Source organism: Mandrillus leucophaeus, unplaced genomic scaffold, assembly GCF_000951045.1.
Source record: "Mandrillus leucophaeus isolate KB7577 unplaced genomic scaffold, Mleu.le_1.0 Scaffold307, whole genome shotgun sequence".
Classification (NCBI taxonomy): Eukaryota; Metazoa; Chordata; class Mammalia; order Primates; family Cercopithecidae; genus Mandrillus; species Mandrillus leucophaeus.
The window spans coordinates 2,357,088-2,373,616 of NW_012103221.1; the positions used below are offsets into that span (position 1 = coordinate 2,357,088).

The window sequence follows — 16,529 nt, forward strand, 5'->3', positions numbered from 1 at the left end:
ATAAAGAAAAATATGTCTCTAGAAAGATTTATAATGCAGTATTAGATCACATAATTATGGAGGCCAAGAAATCCCACAATCTGCCATCTGCCAACTGGAGACCTAGGAAAGTTGGTGGTGTAGTTCAAAGACCTGAAAGCCAGAAAGACGACAGTGTAGATTTCTAGTCCAGATCTGAAGGCCTAAGAACTAGGAGCTCAGAAGGTAGATTTGTGTCCCAACTTAGCAAGAGAACAAGTTCAGCTTTCCTTCACCTTTTTCTTTTTTTTTTTTTTTTTTTTTTTGAGACAGTTTTGCTCTGTTGCTCAGGCTGAATTGCGATGGCACAATCTCGGCTCACTGCAACTTCCGCCTCCTGGGTTCAAGCAATTCTCATGCCTTGGCCTCCTGAGTAGCTAAGATTACAGGCACGTACCACCACATCCAGCTCATTTTTGTTTTTTGTTTTTTGTTTTTTTTTAGTAGAGACGGGATGTCACCATGTTGCCCAGGCTGGTCTTGAACTCCTGAACGCAGTTGGTCCACCTGCCTCAGCCTCCCAAAATACTGGGATTACAGGCGTGAGCCACCATGCCCAGCCTGAGCCCACGGTCAGCCACCTTTTTCTTAGCCTCTCAACAGATTGGATGATGCTCACCAACATTGAGGAGGGCTATCTGCTTTATTCAGTTCACCAATTCAAATGTTAATCTTCAGAAACATCTTCACAGACACTCCCAGAAATGTTTTAACCAAATACCATCCCTTGGCCAGGTTAACACATTAGGCATCATAAATCCACCCACTGTCAACTTGGCCATCATATACATCTTCTTAAACCATACTTAAACCTTCAAATAATGTAATAATGTGGTCATAAATCCAGCTGACATGATGCAACTATCCTGTGTAGGACCAAAAACACACTAACCCCTTCCTCAGAAGAAGAGTTAAAGTCACCGAGTGAAGTCTTACTCTTCTTGATACCCCATAACCCAAATACTGTAATACAAAAAATACACCTTAACGTTATTATGGGATAAGGAAATAATGAGAGGAAAGTATATGTGTATATATCCACATCCATACTCATGACAAATGAGGAACTACTCATGACAATTATAGCACTCGTTTCTGTAATGTGATTTTGGTTGTAGCTGTTATTGATAACTACCTTCTATTACATGCTCTGTTTTCCCTTTGTCTTCAGCAAGCACCTTGACTGTTAGTGGTCCTTTCCTCAGTGGGGTGATCCAAATCATTCTGAAGGGTCTGGGCCATTAGTAGTTCCACCTTAATTGGGCGGTTATTATTTTCCATTGGCCGTAATCACAGAGCATGGTAATACTAAGAGACAGCCTAAGGGATCTTCTGTATTCCAGACATGCTCTTCCTTTCCTCTATTGTGGAGAAGTAATTCAGTTTCCCCTTGGTAGTCAGTATCAGTCACCCCAGCCAGCACTGTAACTCCCTCCACATGTTCATTCAAAGGTGCATAAGGAGCCAAACAAGGCCAAGTGGCCAACTTAACTTTCCATTTCAGTGGAATCTTTGTTATGTCTCCTGGTGGAAGCATCCCTCCGTCTGGAACTAAGACCTCTACACCAGAAGAGCACAAAGTCACAAGAACAGGAAGCAAAAATTGTATTAGTGGGTCACTGGGTGTAGTAGTAAATGGTACCACTTCCATTTCCACCTCTTGATTCCTAGACCCATGAATTCTGGCTATGGGAGAACAACTGTATATTGGGTACTAATTCAGAGTATACAGCCTCTGGAGAATGTCCCAGCCCTGCAAAGTGTTGCCACCTAGCTGGCACTGTAATTGAGTCTTTAAAAAGCCATTCCGCTGTTCTTTAAAACCAGCTGTATCTCACGCCTGTAATCCCAGCACTTTGGGAGGCTGAGGCAGGTGGATCACAACGTCAAGAGATAGACACCACCCTGGCCAAGATGGTGAAACCCGTCTTTACTAAAAATACAAAAATTAGCCGAGCCTGGTGGCGCGTGCCTCTAGTCCCAGCTGCTCAGGAGGCTGAGGTAGGAGAATTGCTTGAACCTGGGAGGCGGAGGTTGCAGTGAGCCGAGATCGTGCCACTGCACTCCAGCCTGGCAACAGAGCGAGACTCCATCTCAAAAAAACAAACAAAAAAACAAACACACGAAAAAAAAAAAGCTGTATCAGAGTAGTGGGGAACACGGTAAGACCAGTGAATTGCATGGGGTTGGGCCCATGACCACTTTTTTTTTTTTTTTTTTTTAGCTGGTGTCTCACTATGTTGCCCAGGCTGGTCTAGAACCCATGGGCTCAAGCTATACCCCTTCCTGCTTTGTCCTCCCAAAGTGTTGGGATTACATGCATGAGCTAATGCACCCATAATCCCAGTGTAACCAAGATCTTTATTTTCAAAGTAGCCATTACTTTCTCAAATTTTCCATGTAACTTTTTCTCCTTTGTGTAATGTGTTAAGGAAGTAGCATCAAGATAAATCTAAAAGGGAGTTTTAGAAGGGAGAGAAGCAGCACAAGATAGGGGAAGAAGTGAAGCAATCTTAAGGTTTCCCCTGGAATCTGGCCTCAGCCTGATCCCATAAGGATCTCCCGGAGCATGGATGACAACATATAGTTGTCCCATCAGTATGCAAGGGGTAGCTTAAAAAATTTTTTTTGTAATAGCAAAAAACTGTAAACAACTCAATGTCTATATAGTAGAATGGTGAATCAGTGACTATTCAATTCATGTATAACCAACTCCTCCCTCAAACTTAGTGGCTTTAAACAACATTATTTCATATGATTTTGTGGGGCACCTAGACCCAGATGGGCAGTTATTCTGAGATCACTTATGTGGCTGCATTTAACTGGGAACATTTGGGGCTGGCATGTTCAAGATGTCTAGTTTTCAGCAAAAATTATGAGCCACACAAAGAAACAAGAAAGTATGGCTCATATGTGGAGGGAAAGAACAGTCAATATAAACTGTCCCTGAGGAAGCCCAGATGCTGTGCATATAATAGAGATTTTAAATCTGCTACTATAAATATGTTCAAAGAACTAAAGGAAACTAGGGTTAAAAACCTAACCAAATTATTTATGAGAATGATGTCTTGCAAAAAGAGAATATCAATAAAGAGATAGAAATTATAATTTAAAAAACAAAACTTCTGAAGTTGAAAAGTACAATAACTGACATGAAAAATCCACTGAAGGCACTCAGCAGATTTGAACTTGCGAAGAGAATCAGCACACTTGGAGGTAGGTCAACAGAGATGACCAGGTCTGAAGGAACAGGAAGAAAAAAGAATGAAGAAAAATGATCAAATCCTCAGAGATCTGTGGGACTCCCCATCAAGTGTTCCAACATACTCATAATGGGAGTCCCAGAATAAATAAGAGAGAAAAAGTGGCAGAATTAGTTTTTTGTTTGTTTGGTTGGTTGGTTTTTTTGACAGAGTTTGGCTCTTGTTGCCCGGGCTGGAGTGCAATGGCACAATCTCGGCTCACCGCAACCTCCACCTCCTGGGTTCAAGCAATTATCCTGCCTCAGCCTCCTGAGTAGCTGGGATTATAAGCGCTTGCCACTATACCCAGCTAATTTTTGTATTTTTAGTAGAGACAGGGTCTCTTCATGTTGGCCAGGCTGGTCTTGAACTCCTGACCTCAGGTGATCCACCTGCCTCGGCCTCCCAAAGTGCCGGGATTACAGGCGTGAGCCACCGCGCTGGGCCATGAGTATTATAAACTCCCTGAATTTGATGAAAAATATGAATCTGCTCATCCAAGAAGCTCAACAAACTTAAAGAGATCCATATTTAGACACCTCCTAGTTAAACTGTCAAAAGACAAAACACTTCTTCTTTTTTCTTTAGATGGAGTTTAACTCTTTCACCCAGGCTGGAGTGCAGTGGCACAATTTCAGCTCACTGCAACCTCTGCCTCCTGGGTTCAAGCAATTCTCCTGCTTCAGCCTCCCCAGTAACTGAGATTACAGTCGCACGCCAGCATGCCCAGCTAATTTTTTTTTGTATTTTTGGTAGAGACTAAAATGGTTTCACCATGTTAGCCAGGCTGGTCTCAAACTCCTGACCTCGAGTGATCTGCCTGCCTTAGCCTCCCAAAGTTCTGGGATTACAGGTGTGGGCTGCCGCACCCAGACAACAAAACACTTTTTAAAGCTTTTGTTTGTTTGTTGTTGTTTTTGTATGCAATTTAGTGGTTTTTAGTATGTTCAGAGTTGTACAACTACCATCACCACTATCTAATTCCAGAACATTTTCATCCTCCCACACAGACACTCCCTTCCCTTTAACAATCACACCTCATTTCCTTTCTCTCCAGCCCCTGGCAACCACTAAATACTTTGTGTCTTTATGAATTTTCCTATCCTGAATGTTTCATATAAATGGAATCATATAATATGTGGCCTTTTGTGTCTGGCACCTTTTACTTTGCATTATATTTTAAGGTTCATCCACCTTGGAGTATGTATCAGTAGTTAAAGCCTTTTTTTTTCCCCAATGTAATAAAAGATCCCCTGCATCTTTTATTTATTTATTTATTTATTTATTTATTTATTTATTTATTTATTTTTAAACGTGGTGAACGTCAACATAGCAATTTTTCTTTTTCTTTTTTTTTTTTTGAGACGGAGTTCCACTCTTGTCACCCAGGCTAGAGTGCAATGGCAGGTTCTCAGCTCCCTGCAACCTCTGCCTCTCGGGTTCAAGTGATTCTCCTGCCTCAGCCTCCAGAGTAGCTGGGGTTATAGGCGCCTGCCACCACGCCTGGCTAACTTGTTTGTATTTTTAGTAGAGACAGGGTTTCATTATGTTGGCCAGGCTGGTCTTGAACTCCTGACCTCAGGTGATCCGCCCGTCTCAGCCCCCCAAAGTGCTGGGATTACAGGCGTGAGCCACCGTGACGGCCAAAATAGCAATTATTACAACAAATGTTATAGTCTAAAGCTCAAACACAGTTTTGCAATTTTGAAGTGAATTGCATACAAACCAAATAAAACTTACACAATAACAAATATTTCCATCTAAGACTGTGGGAGCATTTGAGCCTTCCCTGTTTGATCTCAGGACCTTTTCACACAGGTGCTTTTCTTTTTTTCTTTTTTTTTTTTTTTTGAGACGGAGTCTTGCTCTGTTGCCCAGGCTGGCGTGCAGTGGCCGGATCTCAGCTCACTGCAAGCTCCGCCTCCCAGGTTTACGCCATTCTCCTGCCTCAGCCTCCCGAGTAGCTGGGACTATAGGCGCCAGCCACCTCGCCCGGCTAGTTTTTTGTATTTTTTTTAGTAGAGACGGGGTTTCACCACGTTAGCCAGGATGGTCTCGATCTCCTGACCTCATGATCTGCCCGTCTCGGCCTCCCAAAGTGCTGGGATTACAGGCTTAGCCACCGCGCCCAGCCTCACGCAGGTGCTTTTCTATGTCATCAAAGTTATGTTCAGCTTCATTTTCGGTCTCCTTTGGCTTGTGCTCTGCCACTGGTACTTGTGCTGAACAGCACAAGAATTGTGGGAATAGCAATAGCTGCAGGAGTTACAGCCATTAGGCCATTAGGGCTAGCTGCCCCCACAGGCTTTTCCTTCTCATGTTTTTTGTGCTTCATGTATTTCTTATCCTTTTTATATTGCTTGTCCCATTCTTTTTCTTTCTGACTCCTTCTTCATAGGAATTCCTTGCCTGTGGTGGGCTTGATGTTTGAGCAGTCGCACTCGTGACCAGTTGTAGAGTAGAGGATGACTAAGACTGGACAGAGGATGGAGGTTCTGGGTTGTTTGTGTTTTGTGTTTTCTTCTTCAGCTTCTGGCTCAAGAGATTGTGAGACAGACGGGATAGGACTTGAGGAAGTCCAAGGAGCTTCATTTGGTTGTGTCTTCCAGGTAGACCCTTTCCTGTGCTTTGATGATGATGAAAGAGAACATCTCTTGGTGACTTGGGAAATCCTTTGGGAACTGAAGAATGGAAGATCCTGTGCTTTGTGGACGGAGAAAGTGATGCCCTTTGTTTTGGAAGCTGAGGTGGAGAAGAGTATCTCCTCAGTTTTGGAGGAGAGTATCTTCTTGAGGAAGGTGAGTGTTAATGGAAGGAAAAGCAGCCCTTCCTGGTGGTGGTATCAAGAGACCTGTGCTGCAGCTGAGGAGGAGGAGTGAAAGAAGGAAAATGTGCCTTCTGGTGGGTGCTGGGGAGGGACTTCTCTTCTATCTAGCATAAGAGGACGTCTTCTGGTGCTTTCATGGTGATGAAGAGGCACACTGGGGAGCTGCCTGCCTGCCTGCCTATTTTTCACACGGAACTTCTTGAATCGCTCACCATCATCTGAGGAGAGGAGCAAACTCAGATGAAGACTGCTAATTTTGTCATCTATATTGGTATCTCTGCTGCACAGAATCTGTGGCAGCCATTTTGCTACCTTTATCTTCTGATTCGGATAACTCAACTTTTCTAGCCTTTGGGTGCTGATGAAGGGGACTCTTTTTTTCTAAGTACCTTCACATTTTGTCACTTTACTAAGTTCTTCGTGGAGCAGCAAAACCACAACTTTTTCTTATATAGTTTGGCTGAGGTATTGGGGAATGATGCATTTTTGGCAGTGGACTTGCTGGAGGCGATAGCCAGTGCACACTCACCTTCAAGGATTTGCTGAAGGAAAGAACCTACTAGTTTTTCAGGGGGCGCTGGATGTCGTCTTGGGAGGCTTCTCTGGTGGTTCCTGGAAACAAGAGGACAACGAGACAGGATGCTGATGAGTGCCTTTTTCATCTCACTGGAGATCTGCTCCCTCTATGGCTTGGTGGACTCCTTCAAGGGGATGGCCACTTTATTGGCCCTTTTGTTCTTGTAGGTGAGTATCATCTTGATGGGATCAATGGTGCCATCTAAAGAAAGTATGATAAGGAAAGCCAGACACATCTGTGATATTGATTTGGAAAATGACAGAGATCTTGGTTGAATCTTCTTTAACTTTTCAGATTTGTTTGTTTGTTTCTGGAGAAGGTTTTTTACTTGCTCTGGTACAAGTGCACGTTTGGGAACTTTCAGCTGTCACTAGTAGAAATGGCCTTTTGTACTAGGTTCTTTCATTTTCTTGAAAGGCTCTTGTAGTGCTGGAGTTTTCTCCTTTTCTGGAGCTGGGGAAGGTCTCTGCCTCTTGGTTCTGTGATGGGGAGATTGAAAATGACTGTGCATTCTCTTGCTCCTGACAGGGTAGGATCCTCTTTTAGGAGAAGGAGATCTGAATTTACCTTTTTTTGGGCTTTAAGACCTCTCCCCCTTTTCTCTGCTTTCTTTTTTCTTCCTTATCCTTATTTTTTTCTTTATATTGCTTTTTCATAGACACCAATTTTTTTCTTGTTCTATCTGTCCTCCTCCTCCTCTTCCTCCTCCTCCAGTTCTAGGAAAGCAGAACAGATTCCAGTGATGTCTTCTTGTGCACTTAACAGCAGGGACTACAGTTCTCCCATAATTCTCTAGTAATTATTTCATTCAAAAACCCAGTCAGATTGCTTTGTATCATTTTGGAGTCTGGATTTTCCAAACACACATAAGGGAGTGCAGTGTGACATTAGGATGTCCATTCTGCTGAGACCTAATACAATGATGATGTTACACTTGAGATGCAAGGAATAACTTCCATTTTGGTTCAGGTCTCCATTTCCACTTGGTTGAATATAAACTCAATCACAACATCTTCTTCAAACCCAAGGATTTCCATTATTCATATTGTTATCTAAGTCTTTATTAGCCTCCAAATTTACTTTGCTTGTGTCTGCCTTTTTTTTCTAGGCAGCCTGCAAATTTCAGCTCCTTCAGTAGCATGTTTGTTGCTGAACCAATGATCTTGTCTTGCACTTGTCTCTTGGAAAGTCCTTTTGCTTCTGAGCTCTGAGATTCCTGCCTAACCCAAAGTGCACTGGACCTCCTGGACCAGAGGGAAAGTCCACTTGTTGGGGGAGTGGCTCAGTAACATTTCATTGTATGCATACACCACATTTTGTTTATCCATTCAACAATTGAAGGAGTGGCTCCTATTAATGCTGCGATGAACATTTGTGTAAACTACAACAAAGATCGAGGCTGGGCATATTGGTTCATGCCTGTAATCCCAGCACTTTGGGAGGCTGAGGAGGGCGGATCGCTTGAGCCCAAGACCAGCCTGGCAACAGAAGTGAAACCCTACAAAATAATAATAATAAGTTGGGTGTAGTGGCCCGTGCCTACAGTCCCAGCTACTCTGGAGGCTGAGATGGGAGGATCTTTTGAGCCCGGGAGGCAGACGTTTCTGTGGGCTGAGATCATGCCTCTGCATCCCAGCATGGGTGACAAAAAAAAAAAATTGAGACACAGAGGTCAAAGGAAATAGGAAATATCATTTAATTTATTTGGGAAACAAAGAATTGCAATTCACATACACTGAATCAGAGCAGCCCTGAATAATGTCTCATAAGGCAAGCACAGGAGAGGGTTTTTTAAAATAGGGGATTCCCAGAAGTTTTCAGAGGCAGTTCACTGGCTGGGCGGAAATCTTAAATCGCAAACCCATTCTGATTGGTTGGTTAATTAGGGTACTCACCGCTGAGAGATGATGAAGGCTGGCAGATACTTACTGACTTCAGTTGTTTCTACAAGTCTGTTCTGTGGTTTGACTTTTTACCAGGTGTGAATGCAATCCCCTAGCAATCTCCTGACTCCACTTTAGAAAGCCTTCACCTTAGTTACTTCATTTTCTTCCACACTGCACAAGTTTTTGTGTGAACATGTCTTCAATTATCTTTGCTGTATACCTAGGAGTGAGTCATATAGTAATTGTATGTTCAACTTTCAGAGGAACCGTCACAATTACTTTTAGCGGGTTTATAGCTTTATTTGACATATATGACGATTGGCAGTTAGTTCTCATCCACACTGACTATCTAGATTTTTGAAAGTGGTAACAGGTATACAGGTAACCAGAGTATAGAGCTTGTTTGGTGAATTTTCATCTTTGTTATGTTTTCTGAACAATCGCACATGTACATGGTGTTGGACATTCCTTATTCCTTTGGCCTTGATAGCTGTGTTAAGCCTGGTATCAGTGCACATATCTGGAGTGCCCATCTTCATGGAAAATTTCTGAATCTCTTTGAATGCCCACAGGGCATGCTTCTTAAAGCCCACTCCATGCATATGAGCTAGTGACCCAAGTGCGTTCTTGAGTCACTACCTTGTTGATGGCAGAACAGCTCATCTTCTTGCCACCCTTCTTTGCAGGAGCTATTCTGCCAGGCCCAAGATGGAAAGGAAGAACATGAGCGACTGTGGGAGAAAGAAGGCCTAAACTTTTAAATAAAAGTGGCTGCACCATTTTACATTTAAGGCATTTTGACACACTGGATTTTTGTTATTATTTGACTCTCTATATAATTTCTGCCACGACTTTTTCTGTATGCACAAGTTGTTTTTTTGAAGAGTTTTAAATTTCCCAACTAAAAAGGCTTTTCTAGTTATTTTTCTTTTATAATGTCTAACTTGGCTGGGTGTGGTGGCTCATGCCTATAATCCCAGTACTTTGGGAGGCCAAAGCAGGCAGATTACCTGAGGTCAGGATTTTGAGACCAGCCTGGCCAACATGGTGAAAACCCACCCTTTACTAAAAATACAACATGTGCCACGTGTGGCGGTAAGCGCTTGTAGTCCCAGCTACTCGGAAGGCTGAGGCAGGAGAATCACTTGAACCTGGGAGGTGGAGGTTGCAGTGAGCCAAGATCGCACCACTGCACTCCAGCCTGGGCAACAAGGTGACTCCATCTTAAAAAAAAAAATTAAGTTTTGTTAATTACAATAAATTATGTCAAAAACAAAGACAATTTCTTTCTTTTTTTTTTTTTTTTTTTTTTTTGGAGATGGAGTCTCTCTCTGTCGCCCAGGCTGGAGTGCAGTGGCCGGATCTCAGCTCACTGCAAGCTCTGCCTCCCGGGTTTACTCCATTCTCCTGCCTCAGCCTCCTGAGTATCTGGGACTACAGGCGCCCGCCACCTCGCCCGGCTAGTTTTTTGTATTTTTTTTTTTAGTAGAGACGGGGTTTCACCGTGTTCGCCAGGATGGTCTCGATCTCCTGACCTCGTGATCCGCCCGTCTCGGCCTCCCAAAGTGCTGGGATTACAGGCTTGAGCCACCGCGCCCGGCCCAAAGATAATTTCTTAAAACTCTTCACTTTCTCTTATGTTCCTTGCATCTACTGTATCTGTATGGTGGAAATACTATATAACGGTGTGCTACTAGACGTCTTTTCTCAAATTTGCGTTAAGTGATGTCATATTGGTGGCTTGAAATTGGCCATGATGGGAGTATTGACATCATGGAAATCAGCAAATGCTAAAAATTGGACATTTAAACTTAAGAAACTGATGTGGAAAATATTAATAATGCACAGTAAACTTAAAAGTTTGTGTTATCTGTAGCCTTTACATTGTGACTTGCAGAAAAAATTAAGAAAAATTCTTCCAGTGTTAGAAAAGTATTATCTATTTCAGCAAAGAAGTTGCTCATAACACTGACAAGTGAAATTCTGACATATATCTCGGATATGTCACTCTCATCCTAATCATAAATAAAAACAAAAATATTAACCAACATTCATGTTGGAACTAGGTTGTTAATTGCAACCGTTAAGTTGGCCACAAATATAGGAGTACAGCATAAACCAACCAAAGGATTCTGAGAGAAGCAATTGTCTATGAGGAATTTACAGTAAAGAGAATAGTATATTTCAGTATTTATAATTCATGTGCTCTAATTCCTTATCAATACTTTTTTGTTGTTGTTTTTGAGACGGAGTCTTGCTTTATTGCCCAGGCTGGAGTGCAGAGGCGCGATCCGGGCTACCTGCAATCTCCGCCTCCCAGGAGAGCGCCTGTAATCCCAGTCACTCCGGAGGCTGAGGCAGTTTTGTAGCCACAAAACTGGCTGCCGTGACTGACTGGAAATTGCTCCCCTGGACGCTTAGCCATACCTGGCGGTCCGTATCTCATGGTTCTAGCTCTGGCTTCTGCTTAGAACCCAGCCAGCATCTGTTCCAGCACTGGAAGGAACTGTTTAGCCAAAACAAAGAGCAGCCTGAAGGAAGTGGGGACGTGGGAGACTTTGCTGGTGCTCACACCCATACAGGAGAACAAAGGTTTGGTAAGGGCTCAGACCTTAGAGATGTATTCTCGACGATGTGCAACGCATAACGACGAAAATACTGACCGGAGGGGGCCTGTCCTAGGGCTGGGGAGCGGGAGGAGGGCAAAGGATAGAGAGGGGTAGATAGGGAGGGAGTAGATAGGGAGCGGCAGCCTCGGCCTCAGTAAGCAGGGGCTTAGGGAGCAGATGCCTGAGACTGCACCACGTCCGCTATTTTGAGGTTGGCTTCTCTTACGACCACGTGGTGCAGAGGGAAGGCGCCATTTGATGCGTCCAAATCCCGAGTGGAAAGAGAAGATACGGATAAGGGAGATGGATGTGTCTGTGATGACTCTTGGCCACTCGCGCCGTTCAATCCTGTCACTCTCAAGCTGATGAACCCAAAGCAAACGCCAGGTTTACAGTACCTGCACCCTCACTCATTAGTGGGAGGGTCAGGCACCACCCAACTCTGGGCTTTTATTGGTCAGGCCAAGAAAAACGCGAGAGGGACAACTGGGAGCCTCCTTCTGATTGGTGGATTCCTACTAGCCCTCAAGTCAATCAGAGTAGAATGCACCTCCCTCCTTCCCACGCTGGCTCCCGCGGGAGACATGTTAGGTAGCGCGACGCCAACCTTGCCACTCTTCAGGGGCCGCCACCCAGTAATACGCCCTTCTTTCCTCCTCCGCCGCCGTCTCCTCCATCAACCGTCTCCTTCTAACATATTATTGCAGTTAATAAAAAAGCGCTCTTTTCTTCACAAAAGCAGTTGTTTCATTGTATAATGTGAGAAGTCTGCGTTCAGGCGGTTAAACGCAAAGGAGAGGAAAAGTGCCCTGTTCAGCCTGCCAACCTTCGGAACCAGCAAACAGACTCGGTACTGACCGCCATGATCCAGTAAGCACCCGACTCGGGTCTCTGGCAGCCTGAGAGGAGTTTGTGTGACTTTTGATCCCTGGCGGCTCCTGTAGTGTCCCCAGTTACGGCGCCCATAGCAACCGGCTCCCTAGCTAGGAGCCCCCGGGTCGCCAGGGACCGCACCAGCTTTCCCGCCCCGGGCCAGCGCAGGCGCTCAGGTCCCGGAGGCGGGGCGATGGCCGCCTCCCACCGAGCGGCAAAGCTGGTGGCCTCCAGTCTCCAGACTCCTGTAAATCCCATTACTAGAGCGCGGGTCGCCCAGTACGAACGCGAAGACCCCTTACAGGCCCTGGCGGCAGCAGAGGCGATCTTGGAGGACGAAGAGGAGGAGAAAGTGGCGCAGCCCGCTGAGGCGTCGGTAATACTGGGGCGGGACGTGGGTTGGGACCTCGCACGGGCTGGGTGCTGGCTGAGGGCTGTCCGGGTCCCCGCCCAGCTGAGGGCAGGCTGGTAAACGCGGGACCCTGTGCACATACTCCCTACTTGGTGGTCCTGGTCCAGCCCCTTCTCTACGCTCACGAAAAATACTCTAAATCGAGGCGTTGAAAAGTGTTTTAATTTTCACCAGAGAGTCTGTTGTAAAAGTTTCCTAGACAACATTTATGTTACTCTGTTTCTGCCGAGTGCAAAGTATAGAATTTTACTCTTTACTCTCTAGCATCTCGGGAATGGATGGATAGATAGATAGATTTTATAATTTGAGGAAAACTGTTCTGTCATGTGTGTTTCGTTATTACCTTAAGATCTTGGTTATAAGTGGATCTCAACATAATGCTGGAGAGAGGCGTGTTTAAAACCATCACGTGTTCACTGGCTAAATCAGACACGGATACAGATAAGCAAATCACTGAGGTTTCAGTGTTTCCTAAACGGCTCTTTAGGGTACAGCGAGACAGCCTTTTCACTGATCAGTTTTCAGTGTTAAATCTGTTGTGGACACCAGTCTAGCAGGTGGAGGGCAGGGTCTGCCATCTGCTCTATTCACTTAAAAGATGGGAATCTTGGCTGGGCGCGGTGGCTCGTGCCTGTAATCGCAGCACTTTGGGAGGCCGAGGCGGGCAGATTACGAGGTCAGGAGTTCGAGACCAGCCTGACCAACATGGTGAAACCCCGTCTTTACTAAAAATACAAAATTTAGCCGGGCATGGTGATGCGCGCCTGTAATCCTAGTTACTCGCAAGACTGAGGCAGGAGAATCGCTTGAATTTGGGAGGCGAGGGTTGCAGTGAGCTGAGATCTCAGACCCAGTCTCAAAACAAAAAAAAAAAGGAATCTTGAATTTAAACTAGCAATCTGCAGATAGAAAAAGTTTCTTAATACCATGTGTCCAAAGCTTCTCAGACACAAAACTTATGATTGAGGACTAATTGAAATCCCTGGATATTTTGGAATTCTAATCTCTTTAATCTACCATAAAATTGTTAATGAGAGCATCTTTAGCAACACCTTTTGTGACCAATCTTTCTCCAGTAAACAACTTGAAGTTATCCAGAGTAAGGTAGACTGAGACCCTGAATGTGAACCAGGATCAGAGTGCTAGGACTGATTTTGTTCATTATAAACTACCCCTCAACACAATTTTCAGTAGGCAACAAGGCAGCGTGATGGAGAAAAACTATTTAAGAGTTATGTATTAGGATCCATTCCCTGCCACTCCCTAGGTGGTGTTAGGACATACTTTCCTTAAATCTCAGTTTCCTCATCTGTAAAATAACTATAATAATTGTCTCTTTTTCCCATCTCAGCTCTATGAGAACCAAATGAAAGAATGTGTGTCTCCTCTAAAGAGCAATCTACATAAAAGAGTAATCTATATAAACGAGATGCCAGTGGGAGTGTCATTTGTGTGCCTTCCCAAAGATTAAACTACTTTGGCTTGCTGTGGGAAAGGAGTCAGTCACTTCTAAGTTGCAGATATGCTTCCAAAGTGCCCTGTTAAACTGCAAATTTGTATTAGAAACTGTTATTACCTTAGGAGGGATCAGCTTATACAATAATCTAGTATGGAAAGGACAAGATCCTACAAAAAACAGAAGGAATCCAAGTCTTAAGAATCTGATACTGTTCTGAGACCACCACACATGAGGGATCCAAAAGTAAAGCTGGGTAAGCTGCCACAGTGGGTCTGATAGCCAGGCGCACAGGGCTTGGGGAAGAGGCATTAAAAAGGCAGGAAGAGTGCAGGAAAGAGGCTCTGATTTCTTCACTGGTTGGCTTGGGTCTCCATCTTGATTTCTAAAGGTTAATTTGCCTTAACCTTATCATCTATAAAATATAGTAAAGTCAAATATTATACCTAACCCACAAGATTGATTTGAGAACGACCCATCACAATAGGCCTCTTTCAGCTCTTTGGTTTTGCCAAAGCCAGACCACTCATCGCACCCCACACTACCCCCCCCAACCCCTGCACCATCCCTATACACCCTCCCGGCTCTGGCATGCACATGCATCCCCCCTTGCAGTGCCCATATTGGGCACTGATGCCTGTTCCTTGAATCTAGACTTAGTCAGAGATGTTGGTCCACATACCCTGTTATATGGCTGATGATGACACAGGTAAAGCAATGTTCTGTAATTCGCAATTAAAATCTCACTCACTTTGGGAGGCCAAGGCGGGTAGATCACTTGACATCAGGAGTTTGAAACCAGCCTGGCCAACATGGCAAAACCCAGTCTCTACTAAAAATACAAAAAGTAGCCGGGCGCGGTGGCTCAAGCCTGTAATCCCAGCACTTTGGGAGGCCGAGACGGGCGGATCACGAGGTCAGGAGATGAAGACCATCCTGGCTAACACAGTGAAACCCCGTCTCTACTAAAAAATACAAAAAACTAGCCGGGCGAGATGGCGGGCGCCTGTAGTCCCAGCTACTCAGGAGGCTGAGGCAGGAGAATGGAGTAAACCCGGGAGGCAGAGCTTGCAGTGAGCTGAGATCCGGCCACTGCACTCCAGCCTGGGCGACAGAGCGAGACTCCGTCTCAAAAAAATAAATAAGTAAAAATTAAAAAATCTCACTCCTAATGCGGCAACCTTATCTTTTCAACAAATATTGAACATTTATTAAGTGCTGATCATTAACTATTCAGTGTATAGCTCACATCCTCACAGAATTTTCAGTCTGGTAAGGGAAATTAGACAATTAAAAACGAACAGGGCTGGGCGTGGTGGCTCACACCTGTAATCCCAGCACTTGTTGGGAGGCTGAGGTGAACGGATCACCAGAGGTTGGGAGTTCGAGGCCAGCCTGACCAACATGGAGAAACCCCGTCTCTACTAAAAATACAAAATTAGCCAGGCATGGTGGCACATGCCTGTAGTCTCAGCTACTTGGGAGGCTGAGGCAGGAGAATCGCTTGAACCCAAGGTGGAAGTTGTGGTGAGCCGAGATCACGCCATTGCACTCTAGCCTGGGCAACAAGAGTGAAACTCCGTCTCAAAAAACAAAAAATGAACAGACACATAACTACAACATGGGAAATGTTGGGAAAGAAATGAACAGCCAACATTGATTAAAATAAATAGGAGATAATGATTAAAAATAAATAGGAGATAACCCATTTTTTTTCTTCTGACTCCATTTTTTGTTTATTTATTATTATTTTTTGAAACAGAGTTTCACTCTATTGTCTGGGCTGGAATGCATTGGTGCAGTCACAGGTTGCTGCAGCCTCAACCTCCCAGGCTCAATCTCCTCACCTCAGCCTCCCAAGTAGCTGGGACTAAAGGTGCATGCCACCATGCCCAGCTAATTTTTATATTTTTTTGTAGAGACAGAGCTTTGCCATGTTCCCCAGGCTGGTCTTGAACTCCTGGGCTCAAGTGATCCACCTGCCGTGGCCTCCCAGAAGTGCTGGGATTATAGGCGTGAGCCACTATGCCTGGCTCCACTGTCTATATACATACATACACACATATACACACATATACACACACACACACATATTTTTTTGAGATGGAGTTTCACTCTTGTTGCCCAGGCTGGAGTGCAGTGGTGTGATCTCGGATCACCACAACCTCCACCTCCCAGGTTCAAGCGATTCTCCTGCCTCAGCCTCCCAAGTAGCTGGGATTACAGACATGCGCCACCATACCCAGCTAATTTTGTATTTTTAGTAGAGACAGGGTTTCTCCATGTTGGTCAGGCTGGTCTCGAGCTCCGGACCTCAAGTGATCCGCCTGCCTCAGCCTCCCAAAGTGCTGGGATTATAGGCATGAGCCACTGTGCCCGGCCTATATTTTTTAATTCAACGGTTATTTTAGATACAGAGGTGCATGTGCAAGTTTGTTACATGGGTATATTGCATCCAGGTAGACAGCACGGTACCCAATAGGTAGTTTTTCAACCTATGCTGCCCTCCCTCCCTCCCCACCTGGTGATAGTCTGCAGTGTCTATTGTTTCCTTGTTTATATGTTTATGTTCATGTGTACTCACTGTTTTACCTGCCACTTATGAGAACATGCAATATTTGGTTTTCTG

At 44.6% G+C, this 16,529-nt stretch overlaps 1 protein-coding gene and 1 pseudogene across 2 annotated transcripts in view; one reads left to right on the forward strand and one right to left on the reverse strand.

Moving 5' to 3' along the window:
- Nucleotides 1-7,034: 7,034 nt before the first annotated feature.
- On the reverse strand, nucleotides 7,035-12,125 carry LOC105544741 (annotated as a pseudogene).
- FAM161A (family with sequence similarity 161, member A) overlaps nucleotides 11,750-16,529 on the forward strand; it is a 29,023-nt gene continuing 24,243 nt past the window's right edge. For both annotated transcript variants that reach the window (XM_011987312.1, XM_011987314.1), the window contains exon 1: nucleotides 11,750-12,408. In XM_011987312.1, the coding sequence (XP_011842702.1) occupies nucleotides 12,226-12,408 (183 nt within the window). In that variant the 5' untranslated portion in view covers nucleotides 11,750-12,225. The remainder of the gene's footprint in view (nucleotides 12,409-16,529) is intronic.